This window comes from Zingiber officinale, chromosome 4A (genome assembly GCF_018446385.1).
Source record: "Zingiber officinale cultivar Zhangliang chromosome 4A, Zo_v1.1, whole genome shotgun sequence".
NCBI lineage: Eukaryota > Viridiplantae > Streptophyta > Magnoliopsida > Zingiberales > Zingiberaceae > Zingiber > Zingiber officinale.
The window spans coordinates 2,336,980-2,356,031 of record NC_055992.1 but is presented as its reverse complement, the minus strand read 5'-3'; the positions used below and the strand labels follow the sequence as shown (position 1 = coordinate 2,356,031).

Here is a 19,052-nt window from a genome sequence, read left to right as displayed (position 1 = left end):
TCCAACAGAGGGTCCCTTGTAGTTGCGCCTATCTGGAGCGGCTATCATTTTCTCCAACGATGTCCATAAGTGTCTTGAGGTGGTGCAAGGGGGGCCAATGACTTGACCCAAGACTTCCTCTGGCAGTGTTGATAGAAGCCAACTAAGAAGACATTGGTCTTGCTGCTCCCAGATTGTATATTCGAGATTGGCTTTGATCTCCTCTACACTTGCTTCATTTCGAGTTACTATCGTCTCGGATGGGGTTACAGACTCTCCAGAAACGAATTGAAATAAGCAATGATTTTCTGGCACAAGTAGTACCTAGGATTTTCAAAGGGTGTAGTTCTTCTAGTTTAATTTTGTCGATATTTGGGTAGTGAATGACGTCATTAGTTGTAGATTTCCAGCCATAGGATCGTCGTTGGAATTTTACTTATGGCTCTGATATCAAGAAGAAGAAAAACAAATGGATAGAAGGATATATTGTATTAATTCTTATCGTACAACCACTATTGTTGATACATTATTTAAAGAGAAAATAATGACAAGTAAAGATAATTAATTTGTAAAATTATGATAAATACAAATAAATATAGATCCTTAATTTATGGGATTAAAAATTCTTAAAATCATGGGAAGTATATCGCTTAACAAAAATGAATGAATTTGAGTAATTTAGATGATAATTTAAAAAGATAAAATGATATTTTAATTTAAAAATAAAATATAGTTGGTTAGAAATTATAAATGAGAAATTAAAAGGTTTAAGTGTCTTTTGTATAGTTAAAAGACGACATCTTATAAAGAGGTAGTGTGTCTCCTAGGAAAGGATGCGATCTACATCATCCAATTTAAAGTGGATGGATGAGATCTAATTGAACCAAGAGATTCTTATATCCCTTCATTTAGTATAAATAAAGTCCTCACATTCTCATTTCACTCACTTAATTCCTTCCAAGCAAAGTAAGCATTACATTCCATACTTACATTAGAGAGTTTGAGAAGCATATTTTAGTTCGAATGTCTTGCGATTTGCAGTGCTGCTATCGTAAGATAAAGTCGTTGTATCTTGGGAGACGATTGTCATGTTCCGTGAGCACCGTGTGCAGGGTAAATTCGTCTTAAAGAGATAGAGTCTAACTCTAGCCTCGACTTCGCTAAAATGGTGGTATACCGTCATTTTACCCGTGCTCAGATTGCACCAAAACAATGATCCCAACATAATTTTGGTAGAAATTTAGAACAATAAAAATTTTAATAGCTGATTGGAAATTAGAAGGAACTTTTTTTTATTTACTATCTAAATTTGGATGAACATGAAAAGAAACGGACTAAAAAAATAAATAATAATCAGTTATAAAAAATTAAAATTTGGAAGGTATTGAAGGTCTCATATTTAAATTTATCTAATGATATTATTAAAATTATAACACTAATATTCTTTATAAATCCTTTTTAAAAAATCCCAGAGCAAGAGGAGCTAGTTGAAGAGATTGACAATAGATTACATGAGCTTAATTGTTAATTTTTTATTGGTAGCAGAGAATAATTAAAAAAAATCTTAAAAAGAAAAGAATATTTAATATTTTAATTTACTTTTTAAAAAATTATTGTTCCTCCATAGTAGCTAAAGAGATGTGATAATTTTACCATAATGAGATAAGAGATAAATTCTAAGTGTATAGATATTCTTGTGAAAAAAAAAATTATCCCGTCCTCTAACCACTTGATCATCGAGTAAAGGGACAGACTTGGAAATATTGAAATGAATATAATTATCATTTTGTGATAACAATAAATTTTATAATGCAGTAATTATTAATCCAAATACCATCTTTATTGCATCAAATAATGAGAACAACAAAACTAAAGTAAGAGACACCGAATCCCAACTAAGACATATTATAGAGATTTTACGGATCACAGTGGTCATTTGGATAGAATTTTATAACTACTTTTCATTCTCATTTACCATGTGATGATTGATAAAAGTTTTTTAATGAGATCATATCATCACCTCCCTAAATTAATCAATTCAAAAAATTTAAATATCCACCTCAGCTATCCTTATTAAAAATTTTACTTTAAATTTTAAATAAAATAGTTAAAAAAATTTTACAATAATTACCCTATCTATTTTCTAAATTTAAATTTAATAAATAATAATTTTCTAAATTTAGTAAATCAAATTTCTACCCTAAACTTAAAATAATATTTAATTTCAATCTCCCTCCTTCCACTCATTTTTTTTAAATCCTCTCCTCACACTTATTTCATAAATATAATAATAAAAATAAAAGAAAGAGAAGAAAATAATAAAAAATAATAAAAATAATAAAAAAATTAGAATAGTTGATAATACGGTGCATGATTGTGGGGTCAATGAGATGATGTAGTTAGGAGTCAAGATCACAGGATGGTCAGAAGTCAAGCTTACGTGGAGGTCAGAAGTCCAGCCTCCGTGGCTGGTCAGAAGTCAAGCTTATGTGGCTGGTCAGGAGTCAAGATTACGCGGGGGTCAGAAATCAAGCTTACGTGGCCAGGGTCAAAGTCTCAGCTGATGGAGCGGTCAAAGAGAGGATCACAAGTCGAACAAGAACCAGCTTCGATAGCGATTAAGAACTGGACCCACAGGTCAGGTACGACTGAGGAATAAGCCCACAAACCCCGCAAAGGTTGGGCAAAGAAGGTCTCCGAGGTAGGTCAGGATATAGACCTGGCGTACAGGTCGGGATGTACCAGCCATGGATAACAGTAGATAAATGCAGGTCAGAAAACAGACCTGACGTACAGGTCGGGAAGAAGGCCTCCGAAGTAGATCAGGATATAGACCTGGCGTACAGGTCAGAACGTACCAGCCATGGATAACAATAGATAAATGCAGGTCGGGAAACAGACCTGGCGTACAGGTCGGAACGTACCAATCATGGATAACGGTAGACAACTGCAGGTCGGGAAACAGACCTGGCGTACATGTCGGGACATACCAACCATGGATAATAGTAGATGAAGGCAGGTCGGGCAACAGACTGGTCGTGCAGGTCGGAATGTACCAGCCATGGATAATAGTAGATGAAGGCAGGTCGGGAAACAGACCTGGCGTACAGACTGGGACGTACCAGCCATGGATAACAGTAGATGAGTGCAGGTCGGGAAACAGACCTGGCGTACAGGTCGGAACGTACCAGCCATGGATAACAGTAGACAACTGCAGGTCGGGAAACAGACCTGGAGTACAGGTCGGGACGTACCAGCCATGGATAATAGTAGATGAAGGCAGAGAATAATCAGGGTGTCAAGGAATATGCTAACAGTCGGGGCTCATTCCCCTTTGGTTTTGTCGCCAGCTTATCAGGAGAAGCCACGTGTCACTCATCGCCAGACAAAGCCTGACAGCCGACATTCCCTGACACCTACCAGGTCCCAGAAACATCCGTTGCAGTATAAAAATGGATGTTTTGTCCCTTATGCAGGGATGCTCACTCGTCATTCCTCACTAGCTTTTACTTTTCGTCTTTTCTCTGTGTTTTCTGGGGAAAAAGTACATGACTTGAACATCGGAGGGCCTGACCCGGGGACTTTTTCCCTAGTTTCTTGTCTCTAACGACTCGTGGGCTCGTCTGAGTGTACGCAGAGCCGCAGTGTCATCGTCCTGGTCATCTTCCTTCGTCAGCCGCCCGTGCAAACCTTTCAAGGGGGTATTAGGTAGATCCGACGCCTCGGCGACTTTTCATCAACTTCCAGTACACCAAGGTCCATCTTCATCCGACTCAGCTTCCGGACGGGATCAGTTGATATAGTACCGAATGAAAAAATGATTATCTAAATTTAATCAAATAAATTATTTATTTTAAATTTTAAATATTGTAATATGAAAATTAACGTGAGTTCTTATAAGGTGAAACAAGTCCACGGATCAGTATATGATTTGCTTCCATGCAAGAACGACATTAAGTCAAAAACATTCGATGCCGGTCGTTAGAGTCGCACCTTCCTGTCGTAAATCCAACTGAAGGGAATGGTAGGAGCTTGTTTAGCCTTCGCTTGTGCTCTTTCTTCAAGTCTTCTTATTCTGGAAGCCAAAGTACACACAAATTCCTGGGCCCTGTTCCCTTCACCAGAAAGACCAGCTAGATCGCGTATCTTCCACCTGTCAAGGAGGAACTCGAGTATGTCTGCGTAGTCCTTCGCGGTGTACACACCCAACCGCTGAGCAACTGCTGAATAGTGCTCAAAGAGGTTACTGTCTCGACCATCGTTCATCAGATGGGCAGGCATTGTGATCTTCTTCTTCATCATGTCTGCAAATCCCAGCACAGTGCCTTGGGGATCTATCTCAAACAGTTTCTCGACTATCTTAGCGTATGCAGTCTCGTGGCGCTTCTCGTCGGACGCAATTATTCCACATATCTGAGCCAATTTGAGGTCCCCGTGTTCCTTGGCATGCCTCGCGGTGTTCCCATGGGATATGAAGGTGGCTCTCTCTTGAAATGAAGTGTATATGAAGCCCAGGTACGGATTATTCTCAGTGCCAGGATCCTGAAAATCAAGCAAGCTTAAGTACCAAAATATGTGGAAAAAAAAAAAGATGATTCGTTCGCCTCAAGTGTCCCTATCAATCCGTCTCTAGGTTAACACAAAGGAGGTAAATCACAGGTAACTACTAACCATTAGTACAAATGATCAAGACATGGGAGAGATTATGCTCGATCACGTCGAGTTTCAATCCCAAGACCTCATGTGACAATACCCTATGTCTTAACCATCGCACCGTCCCGAGGGGACAGCTTAAGTACCAAAATATGTACTATTAATTAATATCAAGTAGAGATATAGATTACGTACCATTCCTGATCCAATCAGATACTGAATTGTTTTCTCAATCTGCCTCATGTCCACTCTTCCAGATAGATATAGGTACTTGTTGAGAAGGTCACCGTGTCTATTTTCTTCAGCGGTCCAAGCCCTTGTCCAAATGGCCCAAGAAGTAGGGCTCGCACCCGTCTCATCTCGAACGCCATCATAAGTGTTGAGCATTGTTTGATATGTAGGAACGGCTTCCTCGGTGATCATGTCTCCGACCAAGCAAACAAGATAATCATCAGGAATCTCCTTGCAGCGTTCTCTCAGTTCACTGACTTCCTCGTAAAATCCCTCGGAAGAAGGATCGGGCAGCAAGTCTTGTGGCTGCCAACACTTTTCGACAGGCTTCAAATGCACCAAGATATTAGTTTCCGCCCAATCCTGTAATGACTTGAAAATCTCAATCTTCTGGGGCGGCAACGAGTGAGTGACTTGAAGATGCAAATCGCGAGGTGCGAAGGGTTTGTTTGGAGTCTCAACTCTGAAACACACGTACGGAACGATTAAAAATATATATAAATAAAATAGAATGAGTAGCTAAATCCACCCTCAACTTAGTTTCCTGAAAGATTGCCATGAGAATATAAAATACAACTTAAGCCGCAAGTCAATACAAAATGATTGCTAAAATGAACAACTTAATGCTTGTAGAAGTATATGCCAATAAGCATGCTAACAATAAAACATAACATCAAACTGTTGGGCCCAATATCCATGATCTGTCGTTCATGTGTAGCATATATATTACAAGATCAACTAAATAAGTCCTAAGGAGTAAACGAGCTCACTCGGTGACGGCGGAGGATCCGATGGGGGAGGCCGTGAAGACTCTGCCAATCGATCTAGCATTCCGACAGCCTTCCCGGCGAGAGAAGAAGAGCGTTTGCGGATAAAAACCCACAAGAGAAGCCATCGCAGGCCTTCTTCCTTCCTTCTCTCTGCTCGCCCTGCTTCCACGTTAGCCAGCATATATATATAAAGGCGGTGACAATTACCTCTCTACCCTTAGACGATGATTTCAAATAGCAACCAAAATTAAAACTTCAATTTCTTCAACCGCACATGCCGTTTTTATTATTTATTTATTTGTTTATTTATTAGTCGCTTGAAAATTTTCACCTAACATATGTTTAAATCGAAATTAGAATTGTCATTTGGAAAAAAAAAATCACCACCTAATTACTGTTTGAAACACCCCGACACGATCAATTTTTATATTAACGAAATCAGGTAACCGTTTTCAATTGTACCCTTATTTTATGAGATGATGCCTCATGCCTAACCAACGGTTATATAATTAATAGTGGAGTTTCATTAATCGGTAAATTAAAACATCGATTTATGGAACCGCTCATGCAGTTACATACTCAACTTTTATATTAACGAAATCATGTAACCTTTTTCAATTATATTCTTAGCATTCATATTGATCATGTTCGAGTGTTGAATCGATAAATGCTGAGTACGTGGTACTTTCGGTGATGATATATAGACCTTCGACTGTTGTGAACCTCCGGCGAGAACCTGCAAGCATAAAATCGAGCCAGGAAGGGGTTCCCGGCAACGGCCCTTCGACACTCAAGTCAACTCCAGCGGAAAGAGAGAATGACAAGAATGAGAACTGTAGCTACGGTGATGTAGAATGCATACCTCAGTCGAAGCCTGGGGGTCCTTATATAGGACTACCGGGGGATGCGTGCACGCATCCCAAAGCGTACACGCTTCTCAAAGCATACCTGAAGTTACCATGTCAGAAAAGCGTGTCTGACACCATACCACAACTGTCCGAGCATATCCCTGACAGGACAATGAAAACTTCCACCGTACGATTCTCTGTACGACCCAGCCGCCGACCATGCTGCCCGTCGGCGGCAACTGTCTCGAGGTCGATGTCACCCACTGCCCCTTTTGTCCTCTTCTACGTTGTTTGTCTGTCACCGAGCCGAACGGGACGGCCGCTCATGCCTCCCAGCATCCGGTCAAGGGAGCGTGTCGAGCTGAGCGGGAAGGCCACTCGATCACACACTCGGAGGAGCAACACTGCTCTGCTTGGCGCTCAGCCGGGCGGACAGACCGCTCGGCAGACCAACTCCTCTTCTGAGCGTCGGTAACCCGACCTGCGGTTCGGTTAGGCTGCATACTGGTTCGGCTGCTATCTCGACTGCTAGGCTAAGTCTTGTCTCCTATCGGCAGGAACCATTAGCGGCCCCCCTGGACTTTGACTGCCCGACCCACGTGTCGTTGACCTCTACCACTGTGGGCCCCCCATCCTTATCACCAGATCACTTGTCTTCCCCTCAAGTATAGTCGAAGGAGGCAATAGGTCCGATTGACTGGACTGTTAGTTCAGTGGAATGATGGCCGCTCAGCCACTGATGTAAATGTTTTTCTGCACGGGCCTAATGAAAGCGCCCTACGGCCGTTCGGCAAATTACCTGATAGAACTTGTTTCATTTCTTTCCGCTAGTTGTCGGGTCGGTTGTAAGTCGATCCATGCTGACGTTTTTAGAATCCCCTCAAAATTCGTGCAAATCCTCGCCATTAAGGCTGAGCATGCGTCCCTGAACACGTAATGGCGCTCATTAAATACGATCCTATGACCGGGTGCCACGTGGCGCTGTCGCCATCATCATGCAGCGGTGGCGTCACTTCCGACGGGACCCTCGGCTGTTTGAAATGAACGGTCAGATGGAGGCTTCGGGTCCCGTGACCTGAATCCGACGGCTAGGCAGCATCGGGCCCATCCTTGTAAAGCCTTCATCGCTATCCCCCACCGCACTTTTGCGTTCGTGCGTTCAGAGGCTTTCGTTCGCGCTTTGTGCTCTGGCGAACCAGTTTCTCAGCGTCCTGGCAATCTCTCGCTTCCTCTCTCAGCCATCCTTTCCTGTAAGGACTCCCTGCCCTTTATCTTCTTCTTTGTGCTTTCTTTAGTATTCTAGCGATATCTGTGTTCGTTCGGTACTGTTCCGACCCTCTCTTTCATCAATCTTTTTGTTTTTCTCTGGTTCTCATTTTCTCTACTGTTCCGGCGATGGCGAGCACCTCATAACCGTCTAATCCCTCTCCTGGCCTCTGGTATACGACCATGGAGAGCCGGTTCGATGAGGGTGACGCGACGAACTTCGTCCACGACTTCGAACTCCCTTCTGCCCATAGATTAATATTAGCTACCTCATCCGATCGGCCACACGACCCGCCGCCTGACACTACTTGTTTCTTCTGAGACCAATTTGTAGCTGGTCTGTGTTTTCCTCTTCATCCGTTTATCCTTGAAGTGTGTAACTATTTCCGCCTCCCGCTCGGCCAACTCGTCCCAAACTCATTCAGGTTGTTGTGTGAGTAGTTGTCCTCTTTAGGCTATACGACATTCCCTTAGTCCCTAAGATTTTCTATTATTTCTACTATCCCAAATAGTCCGAGTGGGGCACCTTCCTCTTCCAGTTGCGGATTGGCCTTGTTTTCTTCGACAAAATATCGACCTCGAATAAACATTGGAAGGAGTACTTCTTTTACCTTCGTCTTCCCGAGCTGTCAGCTTTCCGAACCAAATGGAAGACCGTCGTGCCGACCTCGCTTGACCTTGGTAAATACAAGAGACAGCCGACCTACCTCCAAGCCAACCAACTGGTTGGGCAGAAATTCAACATCCATAAGCTGCTTTGTGAGGGTGTGCTGTACATATTCGGATTGAGTCCGATCCGAACGAAGCTTCCGAGCAGCATGGGTATGCGTTTTCCTCGCCCCCTTTCCTTTTGGTCTAACTAATTTATTCTTCTTTTATTCAGTCGGCATCATGTGGCGCGCCAAGGCCACTGATCGGATGAAGTTGAGGGCCGCCGAGATAGAGGCGGCGACAGCTAAGGAGATGGCCGACCGGGGCATTGCGCCGGTCGGCTCACACGAGGGTGAGAGCGAAGAAGATCCACCCCGCCGTCGGAGAGTCGGCCGTTCGGGAACTTGCAATCGAAGCGGTCGGCGATGCTACCTCGTCTGTTGGACATCCTACGCCATAGGACGTTGGGCACTCGGCCGACGACGCTCCGCTGGTGACACGCAAACGGCGCCGGATGGATCCTCCTGCCCATTCGGCTATATCTGTGGAACCAGTGTCAGAGCAGGAAGGCACTCCTTCTGCAGCAGTCGACCTAGCCCCCGTTGCGGTCTAGGCAATTTCCTCAGATCGAACTCTCTCACAACTCGATCTGCTAGTGGCTTCCCTCAAAGGCAGCCCGTCAGTTCTCCGCCCCTAGCCCATCGTCGGCTTAGGCGCTCGGGCATAATCTCTGCTCCGCTCGGCGAGTCGTCCGGTCGCTCAACTTCAGCCCAGTCTAATCCGAGCGGCCGTCGAGTGATTAAGGTTGTCCTACATCTCCCAACAGAAGAATTCCTTCTAGCGGTTGATCGGCCAACTGCCCCTGAACATCAAATCACCATCCACGGACCACTTGCCAAAATATGGGAGGATGCGAGAGCCCGCGTTGCCCTAATGACTCCCGGTCAGCTCGGTGACAACCACTTGCAACAGGCTACCGGGGTATGCCCTTCCAACTCCTATATGATTATTTTGCTTGGTTCTTGATATTATTTCATCTGAGCGTAAACCTGGGTGGAGAACATTGCGGTCAGCAACCTCCTGGCGGCGCTAGAGGAAGAGTTGAAGAAACTCCAGATTTCTAGAGGGGCGCCAGCTCAGGGGCCCTCGTACGCCATGTTTCGGACCGAGATGAACAAAACAGAAAAACTGCTGGAGGTCGAGCGACACAAATCTTCTGGCCTGGAAACCAAGGTAGCTGGGCTCGAAGCTCAGGTTAAGTCTCACGACCAGGAGATCAAGCTGGCAACTAACAGGAAGAATATATAGGGTCGTTTCTGATCTAGAGGCAATGAATGCGCAGGCCCGAGCGCTGGAGCAACGCGTTCAAGAATTGACTGGCCTGCTATCCGCTGAGCGAGAAAGCTGATCGGCAGACCAAGTTAAATTTTAAGGAGATAAGAAGGATCTCCAGGACGCCCTCGAAGCTGCTCGAGCTGGTCTCAAGGAGTACCAAGACGGCGAATTAGGTCGCTTCGCGGTGATGAGGCAAAACTATGTTCGTTCGGAAGAATTTGGCAATAAGCTCAGCGATCGGCTTGTCCTGGCCTTTGAGGAAGCCATCCATGCTATGACTGCCTATCTGAAGGCCAAGGGCCATCTTCCGGAGACGACGTTCGTCCCCCCCAGAGACCTGGCCGGACTGTTGGAAACCATCTCCGAGCCAATCTTCGATGTTCTGGAGTGAGGAGTGCCTTTAAATTTTGAAGTGGCATCTGTATACTCGTCGTTCGGCGAGTTAGTATAATCCAAATTTATCCGAATTTTATCCGACTTTTTGTCTACGTATTGGCCATGCGACGAGTCAACATAACCTTTTCATTTTGTTCTTGTTTACTTCTCAAAACACACTCTTTCCGAGCGACACTCGGCGGTGTTCGAGCCGGAGGGTTTATAGTCACCGGTCCGACTCTGGGATTTAACGTTGCCGCTCAACAGTCTTCGGGCAGGGGGGGTTTATAGTCGCCGGCCCGACTCTAGGATTTAACGTCGCCGCTCAATGGTCTTCGGGCCGGGGGATTTATAGTCACCGGTCCGACTCTGGGATTTAACATCGCCGCTAGAACGACTGTGATTTTGCAAAAACCCTTCTGTTTTTTACTTCCTGGACAAAGGGTGACAAATATATGTCGTGTTTTACATTGGCGCACCTTTTATCCAACTCGGTATGGCTGGAGGTGGCTCGCACTCCAGGGTCGCTCTAGCTTCCGTCCATTTTCATCCTCGAGGTAATAGGCGCCTGAACGGAGCTTTCCTATAATCTTGAACAGTCCAACCCAAGGAGCTCCCATCTTGGTCACTTCGTCGACCAACTTGACTTTCTTCCAGACGAGGTCACCGACCTAAAAAGATCTGGGCATTATCCGCTTATTGTAGTTTTGCTTCATCCTCTGCCGGTAAGCCATCAACTGGACAACGGCATTGGCTCGCTCTACGTTGTAGCAATAGGTGTCGTCCGCCGTAATGAAGCTCACTTTCTCTTGGTCTTCCCGGGCGAGCGGCACTTGGTGGTACCCTTGATAAGCATCCAACATGCATATCAGCTCGCATCCAGCGGTCGAGTCCACCATTTGGTCAATTCAGGGCAGAGGGTAGAAGTCCTTTGGGCATGCCTTATTTAGATCACGAAAATCGATGCAGACCCGCCATTTGTTGCCAGACTTGGAGACCAATACCACATTCGCTAACCAACTCGGGAGATGTACCTCACATATGTGGCCGACCTCCAAGAGCTTCTCGACTTCCGCCCGTATGATGATGTTCTGCTCGGCACTATAGTCTCGCTTCCTTTGCTTGACGGGACGAGCGTCCGGCCAGACATGGAGCTCGTGCTGCGCAACGCTTGGCGAGATCCCTGGCAGCTCGTGCGTTGACTACGCGAAGACGTCGTGATTCTACTGGAGGCATTTGACCAACTCTTCCTTCCGTTCTTCTTCCAGATCGGACGCAATGAATGTGGTGGCCTCTGGTCGGCCTTCCCGAATATGTACTTCCTCCTTTTCTTCATAAACCAAAGTAGGGGGCTTTTCAGTTATAGCGTTTACCTCAAGGCGTGGTGCTTTCCGAGCGGACTTTGCTTAGGCTCGGACCATCTCCACATAGCATCGCCGGGCCGCCAGCTGAACTCCCCGGACTTCTCCCACTCGATCTTCTACGGGGAATTTGATTTTTGGCAAAAGTTTGAGACGACCGCCTGGAACTCATTGAGGGTCGGTCGTCCCAATATTACATTGTAAGCAGAGGGGCATCGACCACAATGAAGTTAGTGATCCGCGTCCTCCGTAGCGGCTCTTCTCCTAGCGAGATAGCCAACCTGGTCTGCCCAATTGGAGGACTTCATTGCCAGTGAACCCATATAACAGGGTCGTCATGGGCAATAGCTCGGCTCGATCAATTTGAAGCTGGTCAAACGCCTTCTTGAAGATAATGTTTACCGAGCTGCTTGTATCAATAAATTTGCGGTGAATAGTGTAGTTAGCTATTACCGCTCGGATGATGAGGGCGTCATCGTAGGGTACTTCAACTCCCTCAAGGTTCCTGGGACCAAAGCTGATCTCGGGTCTGGATGCCCGTTCATGGCTGCAACCAACCAACCGCGTGGATCCTGAGTTGCCGGGCGTGCGACTTTCTGGCCCGATTCAAGTCACCGCCCGTCGGTCCACCGGCGATGATGTTAATCTCGCCCCGAGCTGCTTTGCTTCTATTTTCCTCCTCCCGAGCGGATGGTCTCGTTTGCTCCTGTGAGGCTCGGGGGTTGGCCCTTGGATGGTGACGATGCTGCTAATGGTGATGCTGCTCGGGTGAACGTCTGGTCATTCACCGTTCGGTGTTCTGATGATGAGCTTGCCTGTCCAGTGAAGGTGACCGACGGCGATAGTTCCTTGGCTCAGGTTGGCTAACCAGGGGGAGAATTCGGCAGTCTCGAGTGTTGTGAGTGGTTGATTGATGGATTCTGCAAAACAGGGGCGTCCATACCTTGCCTTTTTGTCTAGGCCGCTCGGCCGCAATGTGCTGAACGGCGGGCGACCTGGAATCTTGAGGTGGCCTTATTCCCTCGGCACGTCGTCCTCTCGGCGGTTGCTGGCTGGTGTGTGGTCTTCGTTCAGTCGAGGTCAAAGGCTCGCGTGGTGCTTCCTTCTTTCGGGTCACCTGTGCTTCCTCCACGTTAATATACTCACTTGCTTTTTTCAGCATGTGGTCGTAGTCACGAGGCGGCTTTCTGATGAGCGAGCGAAAGAAGTCCCCGTCGACTAAGCCTTGTGTGAAAGCATGCATCATTGTCTCGGATGAGACCGCAGGGATGTCCATAGCTGCTTGGTTGAAGTGTTGGATGTAGGCTCGGAGTGTTTCTCTTGGCCCCTGCTTCATGGAAAAGAGGCTGACGCCGGTCTTCTGATAGCGTCGACTGCTGGCAAAGTGATGAAGGAATGCCATTCGGAAGTCTCTGAAGCTCTGAATTGATCCGTCCGGCAACCTCCGGAACCAACGTTGTGCCGAACCGGACAATGTAGTGAGGAAGACTCTGCATTTGATTCCGTCGGTGTATTGATGGATAGTAGCAACATTATCGAACTTACCGAGATGGTCATCCGGATCGGTTGTACAGTTATACCCTCCGATCGATATGGGAGCGTAATGCTTTGGGAGAGGGTCTTGTAAGATAGCCTCGGAGAACTGGCGATTGACCCGCTCGGGGGATGACTCAGCCCGCGGCGCCTTCTCCTTCCTGGCGTCCCGCACGGGCGCTTCATCGGACGATCCCTGGTTGGCTAGGGCCAGCTCCGACGGAGTCTGGAACATTGCCCGATGAAACGGAATAGGGGCGGGCGGCGCATCTCTCGATGTGCCAATCTGCCCCTTATTCTGTTCCCAAGTAGAGTATTGCTCCGGTCGGTCCTCCATCGCCGCTCGGCCACCAAAAACCGAGGTGGCCTGTTGCGCTATCCGCTCTGCTTGGGCCTTCTGTTGTTGCTTGACCATCTTCGCAGCTCGCGCTTAGATGAGTGCGTTGGGCTCCTCGGAAGAGAGCGTCACCATGAGTTGGCGTCCAGCTTCTTCCATCTTCTCGGCTCGGATTCAGGTGTGTTCCCATAGACGGCGCCAATTTGATCCTGTCCGAGTGTTGAGTCTATGAATGTTGGGTACGTGGCGCTCCCGGTGATGACGTATAGACCTTCGACTGCTGTGAACCTCCGGCGAAAACCTGCAAGTACAAAATCGAGCCGGGAAGGGGTTCCCGGCAACGACCCTCCGACGCTCAAGTCAACTCCAGCGGAAAGAGAGAATGACGAGAATGAGAACTGTAGCTACAATGATGTAGAATGCATACCTCCATCGAAGCCTGGGGGTCCTTATATAGGGCTCCCGGGGGATGCATGAACACATCCCAAAGTGTGCACGTATCCCAAAGTATGCACGCTCCTCAAAGCATACCTGAAGTGGTCGTGTCAGAAAAGCGTGTCTGATGCCATACCGCAACTGTCCGAGCATATCCCTGACAGGACAGTGGAAACTTCCACCGTACGATTCTCTGTACGACCCGGCCGCCGACCATGCTGCCCGTCGGCAGCAGCTGTCTTGAGGTCGATGTCACCCATTGCCCCTTTGTCCTCTTCTGCATTGTTTGTTTGTCACCGGGCCGAATGGGACGCCCGCTCAAGCCTCCCAGCATCCGGTCAAGGGAGCATGCCGGGTCGAGCGGAAAGGCCGCTCGGTCGCACACTCAGACGAGCAACACTACTCGGCTTGGCGCTCAGCCGGGCGGACAGACCGCTCGGCAGACCAACTCCTCTTCTGAGCGTCGGCAACCCGGCCTACGGTTTGGTTAGGTTACATACTGGTTCGGCTGCTATCTCAACTGCTAGTCCAAGTCTTGGCTCCTATCGGCAGGAACCATTGGCAGACCCCCTGGACTTTAACTGCCCGACCCACGTGTCATTAACCTCTACCACTGTGAGCCCCCCATCCTTATCACCGGATCACATATCAACTACCATATTTAAAAATTTTAGCTAAAATTTTTTTTACATTAGTTTGTTTATCCATTTCCTAAATTTAGATTTGATAAATGATAATTCTCTAAATTTAGGATGATAAAAATTTTAAGATAATTAATTTAGTGTGTAATAAAAAGTGATTGTTTAAATTTAATAAAGTGAATTATTTATCTTAAATTTTAGATATAGTGATAAGAAAATTGATGTGAATGTTCTTATTTTATGAGATGATGGCTAACCAACTGTGAGTTCATTAATCCATTTCTAAATTTATTAAGTTTCATTTGTAATTAGTAGTTGATTGTCCATAATGACTACTAAAATCATTACACAACTCTCAAAGCTTAAAGGAATGTCAATTTTAAAAATTCATAATTCTAGTATGGAATCTATGTTTAAAGCATAGTTATACCTTTTTATTTTATTTTATTTTTACCCTTTTTATATTTAGGTATGTCAATCATTATGCATTATGTTTTATTATGTTTAAAGGCATAGTTACAATTTTTTACTTAAAATCAAAATCCTTACATTTGTATGACTGGCATATTTGCTCATTAGTAACACCAAATAGTTTCGAGAAGTCTCCTACTTTAGATTGAATTTGAAAATTCTTGAGTATTATTGGTTTATTAGTAAATTTTGATCAAAACTAATTAATATATAGTCTTAGGAACCTTAAGCCGCTTCAAATTAAGATCATTAAGTGTAATCATGCCCTCATACTTAGATTCCACGATCTAAATTGAGAGATGTAGATTTTTAAAATTTTCACAATATTATGATAATTTTACACAAACTCATTAAAAAATGACTAAGACTTTATACTTACTAATACCACCAAAGGGTTCCTAGAATTTTCCTAATTCAAACCATATCAAGATTTTGAAATTCTGAATATTGTGCAACTATCTATGAGTTTTGGTTAAAACTCATTAATAACTTTAGAAACCTCGCAATCACTTTAAACCATGAACATTATACTCTTGGGAATTTCTCCTTGGTGTAATCATATCCCCTCAGACCTGATTCACAATCTAAATCGAGCCAAATTATTTTAAGATTATGAAAATTTTAAAAACTCATATCTCTAAATTAATTCAGACTGTGGAATTTAAATCTAAAAGAATGGTTAAAATCAAAAGGCTTTCAAGAATGTAATGGTTTTGATTTAAAGTAATTTTGAGACCTTAAGACTACCCCCATATTTAGCTAATCTTTGCACTTAATATTTCATTCATCAAGTGAAGGAATGCCCGTCTACAAAGTTTTTTCATCAACAATTTAACATACAATTTCCAAGTTTTCTTGTTCATACTTTTAGCAAATACTTTGGTGCAACTTAGAACAAATGATATATTATTTTTTTTAGTTTTGAAGTTACATTTAAGAACATTTTTGAATAATCCTTTTAAATAGAACTAAGTTTTGTGTGCTTAAACAATAATACACCTTATAATTATTTAAATTCTATTTTTAAAATTTTGTAATGCATTTTAATATTTAATGATATAGTTAAATTTTAATTAAGTGAAAAAATAAATTTGTAGTGAATGATTATTAAAAAAAATAAGGACTCTAAATACTCGTAAGGTTCAAGTCTTCATCAAAATTTAAGTTTTGATAAAGAATTGACTATTGAGAATTAAGAGGTATTTTAGTAACAAAGATCCTGATAATTATAAAAATATTTTCAGGAAAAAAAATCAAAGAGAGATTTATTTTTCTTGGACCATAATTACCTCATGAAAATAGAAAGCATGTCTAGAAACTTGAACATAAACTTTTCTTTTGGCATTACAATTAATTGGCCCATGTAACTGTTTTAATTACTGATAACTTATTGTACGGGGAAATACATTATTATATCCCTCTTGGTTTTGAGTTTTTCCACTTATGTCCCTAAGATATTTTCATTTCCATTTATATCCCTTCTAAATCATTTTTGTTCCCACTTATGTCCCTACCGTTAACTCGTCCGTGAAAATGAAACGAAAGTGCACGTACTTATAAAAATCCTAAATTAAAGTACACTATTATGTCCCTCTTTTTTCTTTTATATCCCTCTTCTTTTATTTTTATTCTTGATAATATCTTCTCCATTAATTAATGCTACGTCAATATCAGACGGAACGACTGGAAATTCTAACTCAAAACCCTCGATGATTCGTGGAGCGTCCGACAGTCAAAGGAGGCTGAGTACTTTATCAACCGCAATCAGCCCTGCTTTGTCGGGCTCCTCGATCTCCTCCGCACTGGCGAACTCTACATCCCGCCCAACACTCCCGATAAGTTATTCTTTCGTGAGGCCCTCTTTTATGGCCTCCTCGACAAGGTCCGCATCGGCCGGTGGGGCGCCTTCAACGGGAATTGCCTCCAACTTGCCAGCTCCGTCTCCGGTTGCACTCATGGTGACGGGACAGCCATCCGTGCTGACCCTAACGGCCAAAGATGTGTCTCCCACGATAGTATGGTCCACGTCTATGATTGGATGCTAGAAGCTCACTCACCCATCATCCTCGACTTCCAGTGGGTCAACGACGTTGGCTACATCGACGCCTGCAACATCATGATCACCGCCTGAGAGCGGCTGGGCAAGGGGGGCAGCGGCATGAGCATTTTCTCGATCTCCACTCGCGAGTTCCGTCACCATTTAATTTCTGCGTCACCCACTATAACCAAGTCAAGGGCTTCACTACTGGCGCGCTTAGCTTCAGCAACGCCGACCGGAAGATCTTCGTCACCTGTAAAGAGCACTACAACGAATACGACATCGGGGGTGTGGGACCAAGATACCGATAAACAGGTTGACTTCTCAATGCTGGCAAGTGTCTGATGGTGGTGACATTGTTCCTGCGAAGAGACACCAACTTCATCGGCCTCTTAGACTTCAAAGCCAAGGGTGTGGTGTGGTGTGGTCGTGGTCGGACACCAACGCATTGGTTTTGGCCTTCCTAGCCGAGAAGCGCGTCCTCCACACCACCTTCGTTGAAGAGCCCGTTCCATTTGTGTTGTCAACAAATACAACGACCTGTGCTTCATCGACTTGAGGAGCCAGGCCGACGGTGTGCGGTGGAGTTCAAGGAGCAGGCTCACTAATCGGAAAGCTCCCAACGAAAAGAGTTGCTACCCCAAACCTCTGACGCATGACGACCAACTCTTCTCCATGAACAGTGGCATGTCAGTCTGCTGCGAGCCAGTGGGTGCTAAAACGTATGACAACGGAGAATAAAGTCATGTGCATGTCACGTGTCATTTCCATTTGATATTGACATAGCAATTAACAGCGAGGATATTATCAGGAACAAAAATAAAAGAAGAGAGATATAAATGCAAATGAAAATATTTTAGGAACATAAATGTAAAAACTCAGAAAAAAGAGGGATATAATAGTGTACTTTAATTTAGGATTTTTATAAGCACGTGCACTTCCGTTTCATTTTCACGGACAAGTTAACGGTAGGGACATAAGTGGGAACAAAAACGATTTAAGAGGGATATAAATGGAAACGAAAACATCTTAAGGACATAAGTACATAAGTGGAAAAACTTAAGGACATAAGTACATAAGTGGAAAAACTCAAAAATAAAAGGGGCATAATAATGTATTTCCCCCTCATTGTACTTATTGTGCAAAAAGGCGAGTCCCGCCACCCAGCGGCCCCCTAGGCCTGGCCCCACAGGGATCCTAGGAGGAGGTAAATCAGCGGTGAATGCTGGCCCGGGTAAAGCGTGGTGTCTCCGGAATTTAACACGGCCGGCCCAGATTATTCATCCAGTGCGCGTCCGTGGACCTTCGACCCTACGACTCATTGTACAAGAATACCACGCCTTAACCGGTTGATCCAGCCCCCTCATTGTACTTATTGAATTGAGTTATTGTTGAGTATGTCAGAGAAACTCTTCTCACCCTTTTAGGTATTTGACGGTCAATTATAAGTTGCATAAATACAAAGGACAAGTTAATTTAATTAAGTCCTCCCACACTCCAAGAGTAAAACTCTTCTCACCCTTTTAGGTATTTGACGGTCAATTATAAGTTGCATAAATACAAAGGACAAGTTAATTTAATTAAGTCCTCCCACACTCCAAGAGTAAAGAAAGAGAAATAAATGATTTAATTTTAATCAACTTATCAAAACAATGGGCTCACTCATTTAAATACAAAGCATCAAAAAAGTTGTTGCATAAATAAATTTCGGATGAATTCTTTAAATCATAAATATAATAGCATTCTAATCAGGATATCTAAAAGTTTATAATGATTAAAATTTTAATGGTTTAAATTTATAAATTAGTTATAAGGCTAAATTTGTATCGAAATAAAATTATTTTGTAAATAAAATACAAATGGTTTAGTTAGGCGCTAAATTATAACTTTGCACATAAAAAATCAACGTAAATAAATATGAATTGTTTTACAAATAAATTTTATAGATACAAGGAGGAAGGAAGTCTAATAAATTATACAAAGAATATTTTAGAAGCTTATGAATTTTCTGGATGATCGCTGTCAACGAATAAAGTTTTTGAAACTATAGATTTAGTACATTGCATTGAAACCGTCACTTACCGGTTATTTCAGTAGGACTCCGTATCTTTTGAAAGAGGATAAATTA

General features: G+C 44.1%; 1 protein-coding gene and 1 pseudogene across 1 annotated transcript; one reads left to right on the top strand and one right to left on the bottom strand.

The window, feature by feature from the left end:
• Nucleotides 1-3,960: 3,960 nt before the first annotated feature.
• Nucleotides 3,961-5,758, bottom strand: LOC121973050 (stearoyl-[acyl-carrier-protein] 9-desaturase, chloroplastic-like). Its single transcript, XM_042524650.1, has 3 exons — nt 5,634-5,758; nt 4,828-5,326; nt 3,961-4,521 (listed from the first exon to the last, which is right to left on the bottom strand). Exons 1-3 carry the CDS (start codon nt 5,756-5,758, stop codon nt 3,961-3,963), a joined length of 1,185 nt encoding a protein of 394 aa, XP_042380584.1.
• Nucleotides 5,759-12,159: 6,401 nt separating this feature from the next.
• Nucleotides 12,160-17,665, top strand: LOC121969101 (annotated as a pseudogene).
• The last annotated feature ends 1,387 nt before the right edge of the window (nt 17,666-19,052 follow it).

What these genes read in the sequence shown, in the direction of transcription:
- LOC121973050 (XM_042524650.1), bottom strand. Translation starts at nt 5,758, where the DNA reads ATGGCTTCTCTTGTGGGTTTTTATCCGCAAACGCTCTTCTTCTCTCGC. An exon ending in GGATCCTCCGCCGTCACCGA is followed by an intron (nt 5,327 to 5,633) that starts GTGAGCTCGTTT and finishes CGTGTGTTTCAG; the next exon opens with AGTTGAGACTCCAAACAAAC. An exon ending in ATCTGATTGGATCAGGAATG is followed by an intron (nt 4,522 to 4,827) that starts GTACGTAATCTA and finishes CTTGATTTTCAG; the next exon opens with GATCCTGGCACTGAGAATAA.